The sequence below is a fragment of the Anarhichas minor genome, unplaced genomic scaffold (assembly GCF_050575085.1).
Source record: "Anarhichas minor isolate MPS153535 unplaced genomic scaffold, ASM5057508v1 ptg000074l, whole genome shotgun sequence".
NCBI lineage: Eukaryota > Metazoa > Chordata > Actinopteri > Perciformes > Anarhichadidae > Anarhichas > Anarhichas minor.
Window position 1 is genome coordinate 11,095,014 of NW_027466520.1, and position 17,168 is coordinate 11,112,181.

Sequence of the window (17,168 nt, forward strand, 5' to 3'; positions counted from 1 at the left end):
AAATGTAAAAGCAGCTTTGGTGATCAATGTGGAATAGTCACTTTAACTAGAACCATTGAATTAGTGGTAATAAAAGCAAAGCAATGAAAGCTAGTGGACCAAAGCAGCACGATGATCAGTCAGTTTGGGTGACTAAACGCCTCGTAAGTGTGTGTACCATGGATTCTTTCTTCCCGACTACCTACGTGCTTCCACATCGGTATATTTTCCTCACCCGAGACAGTTCGCCGTTGTATATATATATATATATATATATATATAGATACATGTAGCTCTTAAAAATATAGATAATACGCATGTCAAAAATACTGTCACATAAAAAAAAGCCACAAACTTTTTTGAGAAGTTCTGAGTTGATAATGGATCAAGTCCTCACTATCGTCATCCGACTACAACCTGGAAGCAAAATGTACAAATACCACAATGTTGTGCCTCAGTAACAGTCATTATTCTTCATGCTCATTAAACCAACTCCTTACATCAGAAAACAATAAAGCTTGATCCTCACCGTGTTTCCATAGAGCTTCATTGCTGAGCCTGCGGTGACACTATTCTAAACCCCGGCACAGCAATCCATTCAAAAAAAACAAATGACTGACAATCACCATTGAGTGCAGAGTTACACTCCAATTGAAATCTTTGATGTGATGGTGCGGCTTGGATTATTAGTGTTATACACCATGTAAGTAATAGCACCGTGGCGCTACATTAGAAGCTGGCAGTAAATAGATGTGCACGCAAAACAGGCACTTCTAAGCACACGCGCGTGTATAAATTCACACAATGATCATGTGATGCACACAGTTAAGACCTGAGAATGCCACAGTAAAGATGCATGAAATTAGATGGAAAAACGTTGAAAATTTAAATACATTTCCTCTACTTTTACTAAATGAATAAGGCATTATTTATTCTGTACACAGAAAAATTGTTTAAAATGATCAGAACACACTTCAAACCCATCTCAAAATAGATTACAAGCTCTTCCGTGACGTGTTCAAATTGTTCAGGCTTTGTATGGCACTCAGTGTTTCCTAACACAACTACTGTTATGTATTCCTAGTTGATGTTGATAATGACATACCATAGAGCTGAAACTGGCTGACTCAGCATCACTGTATCCAATAGTATCTCCACATTAAATATCTTTTTGTAAAAAGCTTCATATAGCTAAAAAAGGAGCTGCTGAGTCACAGTCTGCTCTTCTCTGAAGAAAAAGGGTTGTAAAAAGATCATATCAAATATATATTCAACGTGTATGTCCTTTACACCTTGAGGTACACCTGAACTCACTCCAAGGCACATCGGTGCTTGAAGCTTAGAACGTATCTGGGATTGCATAAGAATTGTTCAAATTATTATCTTGTATCTGCCCACAATTTCACATGAATGCTCCACATATTATTACAAACTCTGCCCATCTTGCAAATGAGGCGGATAATACGCAGCAAAAATGATCTTGAGTAACTCGGGGGCTGCTGTCTCTACACAACAGAAACCGTGTTCACTCTTCAACAAAGATGAGAATAACGTCCATCCGAAAATTAAAACAGGGAATAGAAAACTTAGTCACAGCCCATTGGCCCGTCCCGCTCCTTCACTACACCATGAACTGGGTGTAACCCTCGGCGCCGGTGACGATCACATCCATCCAGATCCTCATGGCCTCCGGAGAGGGAGCCACCATGTAGTAGACTCTGTCATGAGTCTTCACACTGAAGGTCAGGGAGGGATTTGGGCTCTGAAGGGGCGGAGGCAACGAGAACAGTGGGAGGGAAAATGAGACGGGGAATGATGAATGAGTGAGTGGGAGACAGAAAGAGGGAGACAGAATTTTACACGTGAATTAGAAGATACTAAATCACACTTTTCAGGACGGAAGTAATTTGCATGCATCGCTTTTGTAGCAAAAATATCTACACATACCTTATGTGCATTCTTCAAGTGGTCGTAATACACTTCTTCAATAGCTTGGAAGTAGATGACTCCTTTAAGCTTGGCTTCATGCTTGTCTGCAGAAGACAAAATGTGTGTAAATGTCTATTTTTCAAATGCATGTAAAATATAGGAAATACAAACTGTTAAATGCATTTAAATATATCTGTAAAATACCTGTGTGTGCATGTGTGTGTGTGCATGTGTGTGTGTGTGTGTGTGTGGGCCTCTATCCATGTGGATGCTCTGTACACATTTGCATCTTCATGTGGTAGTCTGTGTGTGTGCACCTTGTGACCTACAGTACCTGAGTAGTAGGAGAGCGTGCGTCGGTTGCGGTCAAAGACGAACCAGCGCTTCTTCCAGGTTTTGATTTTGCCTCCCATTTTGATCAAGTAGCCCCGGCACGTCTTTTCAGAGATGGATAAGTGGAAGCATGTGTCGGTGCTGTGGCCCGCCGACTCAATGTGAGCTCGCAGGTCAAAGTCGTCCTTTCGCACCGGCAGGTACCGTGTTAGCGGCCGGGACTGGAGAGAAAAAGAGTGAGCGGGGTTCATTGGAAAAGGAGAGGGAATTAGTTCAAGTGTATTTGTAGCTGCTTTTGTGTTTGGATGTAATTCATATGAATCATGCAGATGCAAATCATATGTTAGATGGATTAAAGATTCTTTCTTCTGCTGCCAACAGTTCATGGTCCAGGCGAAAGAAAAAAAAAAAAAAAGATGATGGATGAGGCTTATGCTAAGAACTGTCAGCAAGTTCAAAGGGAGCGTTTGGGTAAAATTACAGCCTGACAATTTTTTTTTTTTTTTTTTTTTTTTTTTTTAAACAGTTGAGAGAAAGCTTTATTCATTCACTTTTTCATAACGCTTCACTGGTTGCAATAAGGGTCATACAGTTTGAGATGTGGGTCTACAGGTGATTAAACAACATGCTGTGCCAAAGAATAATCACATGTTAAGTAACATTTTCCAATGACAAATGAACACAAATCTTTGAGGCAGCGGTTTCGTTTCTCTTCCGTACCTGTGCCCTCTGTTTCTCTCTCAGTTTCACCTCCCGGTCGATGAGTTTCTGGCGTCTGCTGGTTTCCTCCTGTAGTCGTTTCTCCAGGTCCTCCCGTCTTTTCCTCTCCTCATCCAGCGCCTGCTTTCGCACTTCCATCTCTTGCTCCTGAGGAACAATGGAAATTGTTCACAGAATGAATGTCAAATGATGTCATTTCTGAAGAATTGTCTAGTGAACGTACTGCCACTGTGTCTTTATGTTTGGGGATTTATCACAAAGCCAAATAAAGGGACAACATCTGTGCTTATATACACATGGCCTGTCTCTACCAATAAGAAAACAGCAAAACAAAGGATGGTTTTGTCTCATAGTGACCTTGTATTCTATTAGGCGGCTCTTCTCTGCCTGGGCTTCTCTCAGCAGACGCTCCATCTCCTCTAGCTTGGCCATATTTGAAGTACTGGCACTGCAGCAAACAAGCACATACAGCAAACATCAGAAATACTTGTTTTCATCACAAACAGTCAAGGAGAACTGTGAGCACAGGCTGCTCAAAAGGCCGTGTTCTTTCCCCTGCTGTGCTATCCTCACCCTTTACCAACAAAGTTATGATTAATGAGAAACATTTCTAGATTGGTTATGCATGCTGATAAACAGAATTAAAATTAGGTCCAGCTGCCTATCTGGCCCTTCAAACATGTTGTCGCATGAGCCAGCTAGAAATCAATGTGGCCAACTAGTGTACAAAACTATTGTTGCGTCTTTTAACTTTTCACCGTCCTGCTTGGTAAGGACACCTAAACTGTCGATCTAAGAATAAACTCCCTAGGAGTGTGTCAGTGGCATGCAAAATAGTTGGGAAACTCCAAAAGGGGGATGACGAAGGATGAGGAAGAATCTCCTGGCAGAGTCCACCCTCTCTACAGCCAGTTTGAGCTCTGGGAAGCACTATAGAGCGGCTGTACTCAATCACTGGGCCGGGGCCCAATGGTGGGCCTCAGAGCTCCATCTAGTGGGCTGCAGAGGAACTGCAATATGGTTAGATTGAATTAAATTTGAAACGAAAAAGCGATGTGGGAGACAATCCTGCGTCAGTAAAACCTCCAAAGTGTGTTGAGGAAATAAGACATGTGCATACATTACATTATCATTCATGATGGCAGGCAGTGATGAAAGTGGCATAACACACATTTACAGCTCAGTTTATTGGTTTCACCTTTTTTGTCATGTTGTGTGTTTACTCTCGTTTATTTGGGAAGGTGGTCCTCAGTACTTTTTTAACAATCAGAAGTCTGCCCCATGTTACAAAAAGGTGTCAATCTTTAAAGTATATAATGCAAAAATAATCCAAGGCACAGTGTAGGGTTTGTGCAAATAAAATCCCTTTATTCTGTATGGCAAGAAATATTTCGAATAAACAATGTGTTCACCCCTGATGAAGACCTGTGTCAGTAGCAACGTGTTGCTCATTTGAAATACTTTTTTTTTTTTTTTTTAAAGAGACTTGGATTTTATATTCACAAGATGAATTAAGCACAGTACAACTGAAGGATCCAAAGAGCACCTGTATGTGATTACCACAAAGACCCGGCAGCAATTTCTACTGTATTTTCTTCACATATTTTCTTTTCTATTCTGACTCCATTCAGACTTTTCCATGTGTTGTTTCAGGGGTTACATTTACTGAGATGTTTTCTGAAAAATAAGGCTACACTCCCCTGAGAATACTCCTGATTATTTACTGAATCAAAGAGGAAATCCATTAAGAAAGGAAGCCTGGATGTGAAAGCAATCTAAGGATCAGACCATCTCTTTTCCCCCTCTCAGTGTCTATAGAAGACGTTCTGACTCTCTGCTGTGTCACTGTCTTCAGTTTAGAGCATGTTAAACTGTATTTTCCCCTCTTTCTCTACCTTGATGCAAAAAAACACACACACACACACACACACACACACACACACACACACACACACACACACACACACACACACACACACACACACACACACACACACACACACACACACACACACACACACACACACACACACACACACACACACACACACACACACACACACACACTTTCTCTCTTATCTGGGGCCAGAATGAAAATGGATACCCAGTGTTGATCTGTGATGATGTCACAACATTGTTAAGATGAATGGTACACATTAGACTCAGTCCAAACAAATCAGGAAGGAATGGCGGGTTAGAGAGAGAGAGAGAGAGTGAGAGAGAGAGTGAGAGAGAGAGATAGAGAGAGAGGGGTAGGGTACCCCAAGTAACCCAAAAGAGAGAAAAAAAAAAATGATTTGGAGGGAGGGTATGAAAAAACGAAGAAAAAAATAAGAGAAAGCGGGGAAAAGAAAATGCTTTCCCGCTCGCATGTACTTTTTTCATAATCGGCTGCCAGTTTTGCATAAAATATAATATTTTGCCATAATTTTAATTTTGGATGTGAATACAAAAAACATTTAGGTACAGATGAAAATTTAAATGCCATCCAACATACAAGACTCAAACTAATCTTCCAGTATTTATCCCGTTTCCCTGTACTCACATAAACATTAATCCGACCTCACTGTAACATCCATCCTTTCCTCTCTTCCTCCCATCCCCATGCCATTTTCTTACCTCAATCGATGAGAGCCAATCACGCTCATAGTCATCATACACCAGCCCACTTCTATCTATTCAAGTATTTGGATTACTTGAGAAGAACTTTATTTCTCTTGCTCCGACAGTTGTATCTCCAGAAAACGGAACACATCACTGTTTTTTTTTGTCCAACACTGATCCAGGTTTCAACACGCGTCTTCCAATCCAACTGGAACCATACTAAGGATCACAGAGGCAGCCTGTCCCAGGAAAACTTGCAAAGAGGTCAATCTGCAAATGGTTTGGGGCTGTGCAAATTCTGTCTTCAGAAACAAGACCATACCATTCAGAGGAACAAGAGGAGGGGAGACAAAAGACAGATGCGACCGCTGTAAAACGGCAAGAAGGAAAGCAAGCACACATGGGTTTAGTCCGGATGGGGGGGCGGACCCCTAAATCACACTCATACTGGTTTGCTCAGTTCATCTGAACCTAAGGGGGTTGACTGTGAACACACACACACACACATACCTTCATGTTTTCCGTCTTCCGTAACCTGACCCACAGAACACTAATCAAGAGTCCCCCTTAACTCACTCAGTTCTACACATCTGATTCTCCAAGGAGGGACCATGAAAGGCGGGAAACCTTTGCACCGCAGCTCCACATACTTTTTAAATTAACTCACTTTCTGCTCTCTTTGTTGGCCCCCCCCATTTCTACAGTCAACATTCCATATTATGAACACATTATTGTGGTGTCGCCTTGTCACATTTCAACTTTTAAACTATTCACTTCTGTCTTCATCCGTCAGATTTCTCAAATCATTCTGAGAAAGTGAAGAAAGTAGCAGTGAGTAATGTTCATACTTCACAAAGAAATATTCAAGAAAAACACTGAAGTCAGAAACACTCAACCCCGACAGGCTTCATTGTTTTGTTTCTGCTCCTTCCATTGATGGCCACAGACACACTGTGCATGCACGTATGTGTACATGCACACCATCTGGAGACACCTACCTGGAGACATTATCAGGTGAACAAGCAGAGATGCTGGTTTCAATGGAGTCCGTGCTATCCACGCTCATTGTGTCAAAGGCCTGGTTGTCGCGGTACCCAAAGGCATCGAGGTAGACGTTGTTCTGGGATGCTGCTCGTGAGCCGGGCTGACCTGGAGACACACACACACACACACACACACACACACACACACACACACACACACACACACACACACACACACACACACACACACACACACACACACACACACACACACACACACACACACACACACACACACACACACACACACACACACACACACACACACACACACACACACACACACACACACACACACACACAACACACAACACACACAGAAAGAGAAATAACAAAAACAGCATTAGCATTGACTAACGTTATTTATTCTCCTTATGCACGTGTGCATTCTTGTGTTGTACCTGTCTCGGTCACTTCATCTGGCACCACCGTTGGCCCAGATGGGTTCAATTTTGGTTCACAATGCCCCGCCACTGTGAAACGCTCTTATGCGTTCAGGAGAAAAATTAATTCACACCTTATTGGTGTAACTAATAAAAGTCCAGTGAATAAAAACGTGTCCAAAAAAGTAAGACTCTCAAACAAACAAACGGTCTGCAAAATGAGTGCAGCACAGCAGAGTCCTAAAAGTAGTTTAGGCCGTCCAAAGATGTCTGGAAAGGAATGAGATGTCCTCAGAAGTAGAAGGAGGAATGGCGACAATAATGATGGTGCAGATACTTTAAAGATAGACTAACTCAGCCTCTGGGTACAGGAAGAAACACACAAAAAAAAACCTGATACCATCTGCCCCATGCAGCAGACCCACCCATCTGATGAGCCAGATCAAGGGACCGAAGGGACCGAGGGGCCAGATACCCACGTAGCAGTGTCCGGGAAAAACAACAGAAGAAATCTACTTCTAAGCAGCTTGTTTTGTCACAACCCTTTTACTAACTAACAGAATAATATCAAAGTGTTTTACTCAAACCGGTACCTCTGTTTTACTCCCTCACACACACACACACACACACACACACAAACAATACTCTACACCACTTGATGGAGCAGCCCTCCTCCACTTACATTCCTGCACTATCTCCACTGACACGTAAACAAATGAGAAACTTTGTGATCCAACTAAACACAACGACACAAACAAAAAGGGTAGATAGTCTTTGTAAGTGAAGTTACATGCACTCCCATGTATCCGTGCACTAACAAGTACTCTCTTTATCCGTACATATGGTTTCTAAGTAAGTGTGACAGCATACGTTTGTATACCTTTATGCAGATGGCGAGATTCAGTGTCCTTGTTGGATATGGAGAAAATACTTGGGAGAATGCTGCCACAACTTGTGCTCTGTACCAGGGGATGATGGGCCTGAAAGAAAGACAAAGAGCAAGAAGAGACCAAACCTTTAATGTTTTAGTCATTTAAAAAAAATCTGGTTTGCATCTTTAAATGACACAATATCTATAATTATAATACACAATACAATACAAAAAAACACAGAGAGCAAGCCAAAGTACGACATCAAATCATTTGTATTAATTGATGACATTTATGCGTACATGTGCATCTATATTCATGTGTACCTTGGTTGGGAAGCTGCGTCCCAGTGTTGCGCACATAAACTGGGGGGTCATGGTGGGGGTGGTTTTCTTCCTGGGTAATGTGTCACTTAGATGGGAACCGCCTTCTCTGCCAGACCTCTTCCTCTCTTCCAGCAAACGGAAATGCTGATAAAACACACGCACACACGCACACCCACACACGCACACCCACACACACACACACACACAGAGGGGAAGGGATGTACACAGTTAATTGACTATTGATTATGCGTCATATTCATTCAACCCAACGATATGAATGAGCAAAATGATCCAATTTCATTTTAGGTCAAATAACACGGTCCCACTGCTTCAAGGAAAAGTAAGTCGCTGTGTGTGGGATATATTGTTAAATGTTGTACTTACACTTTTTTTGTTTTATTAAGAATATCAACAAAAAGACAACGTAGCAAACAACAATGCATACTCCAATTCTTTAATCCATATTTATTCATTTCAGCCATATAAATAAATTCTAATTATTCCATACGAGTATGAGATGGGATTAAAGGGAGGATCAACTTCCTTAATTGCGCACTAAAACCAAATTTACCTGAACAATTGTCAATGATTTACTATAATCAGCAGCAATCAATCAAAGCAACTGTGTAAACTGTGCGTCTGGTTTTGTGTTTGTCACGTAAAAACAGACAAACACAAAGTTGCTGATACACACACACACACAAACAGAAGGACACACTCGCATTACCTGCCTGTGTCGGTGGTGGTGTTTTTTGACAGGGAGGGGAGGTGGGGGAGAGTCAGGGAGGGGAGAGGGGTCTCTGTATGACACCATGTTCTCTGGCCAATGCACAGAGGGTGTTTTGGGGAGGAGACGGGGATAGAAGTGGGAAGAGGAAGAAGAGGAGGAAGAAGAGAGACAGTCGGCAGGTGAGGATGAATGGCAGAGCTTTGAAAAGAAGAAAGGATTATTGTCAGAAAAACTGAAAGGGTGCAAAAGAAGGAAGGGAAATCGGGGGAAAACACTTTCACACACTCACACACACACTTTGCATAATCTACGTCTACTCGAGCCCTTAACACCACTACACACACCTCATCCTCCGGTGGTTTGGGGGTGTCGTCGTCAGGGGAGGAGTTTGCCTCGGACTCAGGAAAGGCATTGGCCAGAGTGGGGGCAAGGGCGGGTTTAGGGTCCGCCCCAAGCTGTGAGTAAAGCCTATTGATTTCACTGACTGTGACATAGCCCTGGAAAGTGTCATGTAGAGAAAGGGGGGGAGGGGGGGGGGGAGGGAAAGAAGGGGTGAGGCATAGCATGACGGGAGTCAGCCATATTAATGACAAACGTTTTAGGAGTTTAGTAGTTGTTAGAATGATGCAGAATTTGGTTGCAATTTTAGCAATTTCAAAGCAAAAATGGAACAACAAGTCTTGTGACTGGGAAGTAAGTTACTTAGACAGTACGGGTAACATTCATTCAGTGGTGTACATACGGCAATAGGCATTATAACAAGGTTACCTCGGTATTAATACATAAGTGAGTATAAGTTGTGCATAGAATTAATGAAAGAAGTCTCAATTTCCTGTAACCTACATTGCAGGGTCTTGCAGTTACAACGATATACCGCAAGGAGAATAACAGAATAAAGGAACAGGAAGGAAGGACGAGATGGATTAAAAAAGACAAAGGGTAATATTAGTGAAATAAGCCAAAAGTACCTCCGCATTCTTGAGAGAAATAGAGGAGAGGAGGGATGCGAGGGCGCACAAGTTGACTGGAGGAGGAGAAATTGCGGCAGAGGTGGTGTCACGGCAGCGATCACTAAAAGACTGACACACATCAGCCAGAGAGGCTGTTTCCTAGCAGAGAAGGAAACCCCACGATTATAAATGACGGAAGTCCTGCTCACTTGAAGAGCCTTAAGGAGTTCAAAGAGGAGGACTGTCCATCGAACCTACCTCCCTGAGAGTGAAACCTCGGCCACCAGTGAGGTCAGCGTATTTTCTTTCCAGCATGGTGAGGTTTTCTTTCTCCTAAAAGACAAAACAAGGAAACAAAAACGATGCTGAAAACAACATTGACCGCTTCTTGATTGCTTTTGCTTTTCATTCACACACACACAGAGGCCCGGATGGCCACATGCATACACATGCAAACATGGATATCTTCGTACCCTTTGCAGCATTGCTTCGAGGGTGCTCCTCTCCTTCAAGAAGCTCTCCTTCTCTCGCTGAGCCTGCTGGGTAATCTGTGTTGCCTGCTTCTTCAGAGTTAACAGTCGTTCCTGAAAGAAAAAAAACAAAACCAGCTTGTTACGTGTTTTTAGCCAAAACTACGTAAAATACATAAGTTTGCATGCTTTTCAAACAGAGATTCAGTTTGTTACCTTGCGAGTGACAGTGCTCCGCTGGTAGTCTGCGATGTCCCGGAGAAGCTGCTGCGTATGAGTCTCCTTCTCCTCGTCCTGCCTGCTCTCTCTCTCCAGTTGCTGAAACTCCAGGTCCTCAAAACGCTTCGACTCTGCATCGAGCACCTCACAGTCCTGACACACACACACACACACACACACACACACACACACACACACGAGAACACAGGTAAACAAGCATGCCAAATGAAAACATGTGTACAGGACAGCCTTAACTAGACATACCGTTATAGCAGAGACATAGAAACCTAAAGAGTGAGACAGTGAGAAGAGAACAAGAACATGAACCAGTAAAGATCAAAGGTGGCCGAGGGTTGGAGAGCAAGTTGGCTCAGGAAAGAAAATGTGTGCATATTCACATGCAAGTTCAAGTACGCGAGCATCACGTGTCTCTTTCCAGAATATGGTCTACATATGCTGCATGTTTTGAGTGTCAATATGCGGTGTACCACGCATGCACAGCTGTTGTGTTTCCCACTGATGTTGAGTTCTATGCTTGTCCGGTGTGATGTCTCTGCGTGGATCCATTGGTTTACACACTTAAGTACATATCTTCCTGTGCATGTGTTTGATGCAGTGATGTGTGTGTGTGTGTGTTCGTACTGACCCTGGCCAGCTGCTCCTGCAGGGGCTCCTTGGTGGCCTCAGGGCAGCTGTCCAGCTGGGAGCGCTGCTCACACACAATCTGAGCCAACCTCTCTACTCTGCCCCTCTCTGCCTGTAGCAACTCGCACGCCTGGCATACACACATGTACACGACACAGAGACGCACAGACACGCCCGCACGCACATACATGTGCACGTTTGTTGATGTGCACGACAAACAAAAGAAACGGAGACACACATCCACACGGGACAGAGAGAGAGGATGGCAGCGTTAGTGGGACTGGGGAGCCACAGTTAGTCACTACGGCGACCAGGTCAGCGAGATTAGCCTAGAGGGGAGGGAGGGGAGGGCAAGCCGGAGAAAAAACATCTCCCAAAGAGATGGAGGACCGGGGAGGTATCGAGTAGAAATGGAGGTAGTATGATGAATAGTGTCATGAGCTCTTTCTCCTGCCTTTTTATCCTGTTTGTTTGAATGGAAAGGACTGATGGGATGGATGAGAAGGAATGGCTCAGTAGATCGACAGTCCTCTCTATAAATAACACCACATATACACGCGCCAAAAACCTGTACAAGCACTCAACTTCACGCTCGGCTATCTGATCGTTCCGCCTCTCCTTCCCTCTGTCTCACTCAGTATCACGACGAGGTTTTGTATCATATACAGTATCTACCAGCTGTGTGGTGCAAGGAAATTTGCCAACCAGGGTGGGACCCAATCCGACAGAGGGGAACGTCCAAATGCTAAACCAAAGCATGTACTCGCAAACGCCCACATACCGACGACAAATTCAATCTGTTTATGCACTCCTCACCCTGTCAATGTTACCATATACTGGTAAAAGGGTAGACAGACACACACACACACACACACACGGTAGTTCCGCAGGAGTGTGTGTAAGACAGGATCACTTGGTGACCGCTATACCCTGGGCAGTATTAGCAGATATATATTTGGACCGGAGACAGCATGAGAGAGATTAACGCCTACCGGTTAGTCACGTGACCCCTAAATGTATGAGAGTCTCAGAGCAGTGTGTGTATTTTCATAACCAAACATCATAGGAAGGGAAATGTTGCTTGTTACAAGCCACGTTTGGTGTACAACACTTGTGTTTCTCCCCGATGCACAATAATAATATCACTTTACAGAAATACGAACAACGTGCAGAAGATGCATCATCAAAAGCCTAGTCCGTTGATGAAAGCTCTGTGCTCTTGGTCTCTGTGTCAGCCACTGTGACTCTTGTCTTGTCTCTCATTGTTTTACAATGAAGCACAGCCTGTTAGATACCTTATCTTTTTCCTGCTGGGACTTGGTCTCCAGGTCAGCCATCTTGTTGTGAAGTGCTTCCAGAGCCTCTTTCTCCTGCTGGAGAGCAGCGACCTCCGACTCCTGCTCAGCCTCCACCAGCGCTCGCTCAAGCTCCACCTTGGATAAATGCACACCAGTAAGGAAGCCATTTGTAGTGACTTTGGGTTTATCCTTACCTTTATTAAAACCTGTATGTAACACTACCTAATAATGTGTGAACATGTTACTGATATGTTCCTCATTTCTCTTTAGAAATAGGACTTCTAGACTTATTATTAAACCATGATTTGTTAAGATGGTCATTTTTCTCCCCAAATCGCCCTTCGCTCCATCTTCTCTTTACCTCTTGGGCAGATTCATCCATTTGGTTGTCCAGCTCTTTGATCTTTTGCTCCAGCTCCTCCATGTTGTTCAGCACCTGGATCCTCTCCTCTTCCACGCGCCTCACTTCCTCCTCTGAAGGCCTCACTTCCTGTCCGCGCCGACGAGCGGCTACATCTAGAGCCTGGTAAAACACCGTCATTAACAGATTGAACCATTTTTAAGATGTAGTTCAAACTTGGTTAGAGCCAATATTGGGGTTTCATGGTCATTGGGTGTAATAATGATCGCTGACACCAGCATTTAAATGATGAGGCGACATCAAGTGGAAATAGGGGCACCAACAGTATCTGTAACTGCAGAACAAAATAATATATATATCTTATATTATTGCTAAACAATGTTTTCTGAACACTGGTTTGCTGTGGTGAAGCAGTGCTTCCTCTGGACACTGAAAATGTCTGTTCTTGTGAAGCAAAAAACAAATGTGGGAAGACACAATCACACATACAAACACCAGCTGTCCATTCGGAATTTGTAACACTTAGCCTGCTCTAACCTAATAAATGTTCTGTAAATATCTGCCATCTGCGGTACGTGAAGGATGTGTATGTTGATAGACTGCAACTGTAAATCCATATGCTCTGCTGCTTAGCTACAGAATGACACAGAACATAGAAATCTTATTCACCAACTTGTGCACTCTTAGGTCTGTCTTGCTTTTTTTTATAATTTACACTGTGTAGCATTTAGGGGGAGCTATTGGCGGAAATGGAATATAATATTAAGAAGTATTTTCTCTTTAGTGTATAATCACCTTAGTACGTGTGGAGCGGGACAAACCAAACTGGCTCTAGATAGGGCCATTTGCTTTTGCAGCTACTGATGTGATATTGTATGAGTGCGTATAAATGTGTAGAAACAAATCCCTTGTACCTCATTGGTCCTCTGTGCACGTGGAGAAGCTGAAGGGGCGAAGCTTCGCAGGCTGACGGCGGGGGATTCTGCCCTGTTGTCTCGGTGGCCGCTGCTGCGCCTCCGTCGTACCTGTAGGTCATCATCATAGTAACCGTTCTCTGATCCAAGGGAGGCCATGTGTCCGTTCCTCGTTGTTCCGTTAGTGGCTGAAGAGTCTGAAAAGACCGATGGTGCGTCGTCATCGTCGTCGTCGTCGTCGTCGAGTTGAAGCTTCTCGAGCTGCTGGTTGATCTTCTGGAGATCCGACACAGCTGAAGTGGAACTTGTAGCTGTGCCTCCTCCATCTCTGGCAGACCGGCCCAGCTCCGAACACAGAGACAGGATGGTCTCTAGCCGCTGTCGCTCCTGAGATGAGCACGCACACACACACACACACACACACACACACACACGAGTGCATGAGTTACAGTATATGCAGAAAATTCATGGTAGCTACCTTGAGTAACAAACCCAAAAGTCCCCACCACTTTTTAATCTACTGCATCTTAGACACAGAGTTTTGGGGTGCTACACAAACACAGTAAAACCGTGTTATTACAAAAAACACATTGTATATAGAGCCCTATGGTGGTGCTGGATTACGAGGTGAGATATATCAAACAGCGCACATGTTATTTCAGATCCCACCTAAATTCAAGTTACATTTCCATTAGTCAGATGTTAACTCAATACCAGTAAACAACACATTTTGTTCTATTGATTCTGACATTTTATCTCTTCATATACATGCATGTGCATTTTTGAAATTGGTTAAAAGAAAAAGCACAAATTGAACGTTCTGTTATGTTCCAAACTAGAGAGAAGTCACAACAGCTCAGCTGGTATTACTTCTTTCCATCATGAAATCAAGTTTCCAACGCCAAGTTACCTGGGGAAGCATCGCAGAAGTGAATCGCTTCAGTTAAAATGTCCTTGTTATGTCGAAAATACACTCCTGTTTTGTTTGTAATTTACATCCTCTACTGTCAAATTGTACAGTCTAGAAAGATCATTTCCTCTCGTTGGGAAATCTCTGGAGCGAGAGTTCCCTTTTCCACAGTTCTGTCTGCCCGAACACAGCTGTATATGGGGAGCTACGGAGGCTACAGAGAGTCAAAGTATACCCTGAGAGGCTCAGCAGTAGCTTCTCTGGAGGGAGAAATATAAACCCACACAGCAAGCCCGTGTAAGTAATATCAGAGGCGGAAAGAAGGAGGTTAGAAAAAAACCCAACGTGAGACAGAGGTGTGTGTGAATGTGTGCGCGTGTGTGAGTGAGAGATATAGAGAGAGAGTAAGCTAATGAGAAGGTGGACAGCTGTCAACTATGATCGGAAGTGTGCACGAGAACAGGCCATGACTCCAAACACAGGAATGTGTGTGTGTGCGTGTGTGTTTGTGTGTGTACGGCCGCGGAGGAAACGGGACACTTTCCAGGGAAATGTGCTCTAGGAAGGAATCTGAACCAGGTGAAGTTTGGACTATCAGTCTGATTAGAAGAGAGACGTCATATTTAGGACAAACATATAGCGCTACACATACGTTACATTGCTCATTTATCCCAATATGTTAGAAATTAAATATAAAAAGTCAATATAAATATGAATAATATGAATAAGTGATCACAGTACAAAGTGTTTACCAGCGGAATAATCTTTTGTATGCATGTGTGTGTGTGAGTGCATATAGTGTGTAATGTGAGCCGGGAGCTGAGGCAAAACGAGCCCGTGTCAGTTTGTCACCTTGTTCTATTCTAATGGACACAAGCCTCTGTGGAGCCTTTATAGTAATCAGCTTTCAACTAGAGAGACAGACGGAGAGAGAGAGAGAGAGAGAGAGAGAGAGACAGGGAGAGGGAGAGGGAGAGGGAGGACACGCTGAAAGAACTGTATAGAAAAAAAGATGGAGAGAAAACCACAGACAGTGTGAGGAAATAGAAAGAGAGGAAAACAAGTGGGGGAATAATAATTGGTGCTTTGGCCTGACACATAGTGGACAAAAAGAGGAATGCAAGTATATTGGCCTCTCTGACTTGCGGTGCTTTTCTGGTGAAATAAAGTATTTTGAAATAGTTATGGCAAAAGGGAAAGAGAGAGTTATCTCACTCTAGCTCTTAATCTCTCTTTCTCCTTTTCCAGTCATTTATTCCTCATGACCACCTTCCAGTGCTGTCTTTATTAGTAGCAACCATTACAGTTCTGCACTTTTTAATTCTGTCAATTCTAAACTATTTACACTGACGAGACAAAGCCGCTTTGCTAAATGCCAACTTTTAATACGGACTGATGGAATATAATAATCTAAACGTCTAAACTGTGCATCCTAACTGACACAATAGGCGATCGTGTTAGCTTTAAGCAATTGTTCTTGTGTTTCTCTTCCTTTCGTTGCTCTCAAAACCCCAAAATAGCCATTTATGCACACAACCTAATAACGTCTCAGTATGGAATGAACGCAGGTTTCCTGTTCCACCACTAGAGGGCAGACAAGATTAAGACAAAGCCTTCCTGAGCTCAGATGCTGCTATTGGCTTTCTTTCACTGTCCAGCAGCATATCTGATCAGAACTGTTAAACACAGTTCATTGTTTTATTATCAAATATTCAGAGCTATTATTCAAAAAAAATGTATTCAAGTTACGGCGAGGAACTTTTAACTGGTTATGAAATTATTACTCTTGCCCATATGACCTCCATAAGTAAACTACTTTAAAATAACCATACTTTTGACAGTTAAATATAGAAAGTCATATCACTCTTTGATTAAAACTATTTGAATGCGTCATTAAACATGCCTAACAGGTGGCTGCTATCCATTACACTGGGGCACAAACTAAAAACAAATGCTTTTAAATCAAACCACATCATATGAAGCGTTGCTGGGTTTCATGTTCTATCTCGCTAGTCGAGCAGGTTAAAGCCACTGAGAAGCTCGTGAAACACACTTTGGTTTGTACGGCATCCAGAAAACTCTTTCTCACAGCTCAAGAGACACCCGATGACTGAGCAGAACGCGGTTACGTGAAAGAGAAAGACATTTAAAGAGGGAACGATGGGATTATGAGTCCAGCTGTCATTATATGTTGAGCATCTGTGTGTTTATCCACCTGCTACACTACAACTCTGCTCTCTAATCTTCCTGGTTGCTCTAACCAACATCTGACTGATGTGTTCTGTGGCTCTTCAGTGGTCCGAACCGCACTGGGTGCACCTCCAGATGACTGACATAAACACGCACCACGCATACACAAACTCACACACACACACACACGACCTAAGCACGGGGTTAAGAATAGTCCTGTTAGTATGGGCTAACTGCCAGAGGCATCTGTGGAGTGGTGAACCTCACTCTCTCTGTGTGTGTGTGTGTTAAGCTC

General features: G+C 43.2%; 1 protein-coding gene across 1 annotated transcript in view; it reads right to left on the bottom strand.

The window, feature by feature from the left end:
• Positions 1 to 1,165: 1,165 nt before the first annotated feature.
• phldb2b (pleckstrin homology-like domain, family B, member 2b) overlaps positions 1,166 to 17,168 on the bottom strand; it is a 36,393-nt gene continuing 20,390 nt past the window's right edge. The window contains exons 9-24 of the mRNA XM_076080465.1: positions 13,774 to 14,160; positions 12,860 to 13,021; positions 12,496 to 12,633; positions 11,202 to 11,330; positions 10,553 to 10,708; positions 10,340 to 10,450; positions 10,125 to 10,199; positions 9,261 to 9,413; positions 8,187 to 8,330; positions 7,872 to 7,971; positions 6,564 to 6,714; positions 3,319 to 3,409; positions 2,962 to 3,108; positions 2,243 to 2,462; positions 1,927 to 2,012; positions 1,166 to 1,741 (exon numbers count right to left, since the gene is read on the bottom strand). Of these exons, the coding sequence (XP_075936580.1) occupies positions 1,601 to 1,741; positions 1,927 to 2,012; positions 2,243 to 2,462; positions 2,962 to 3,108; positions 3,319 to 3,409; positions 6,564 to 6,714; positions 7,872 to 7,971; positions 8,187 to 8,330; positions 9,261 to 9,413; positions 10,125 to 10,199; positions 10,340 to 10,450; positions 10,553 to 10,708; positions 11,202 to 11,330; positions 12,496 to 12,633; positions 12,860 to 13,021; positions 13,774 to 14,160 (2,391 nt within the window). The 3' untranslated portion in view covers positions 1,166 to 1,600. The remainder of the gene's footprint in view (positions 1,742 to 1,926; positions 2,013 to 2,242; positions 2,463 to 2,961; positions 3,109 to 3,318; positions 3,410 to 6,563; positions 6,715 to 7,871; positions 7,972 to 8,186; positions 8,331 to 9,260; positions 9,414 to 10,124; positions 10,200 to 10,339; positions 10,451 to 10,552; positions 10,709 to 11,201; positions 11,331 to 12,495; positions 12,634 to 12,859; positions 13,022 to 13,773; positions 14,161 to 17,168) is intronic.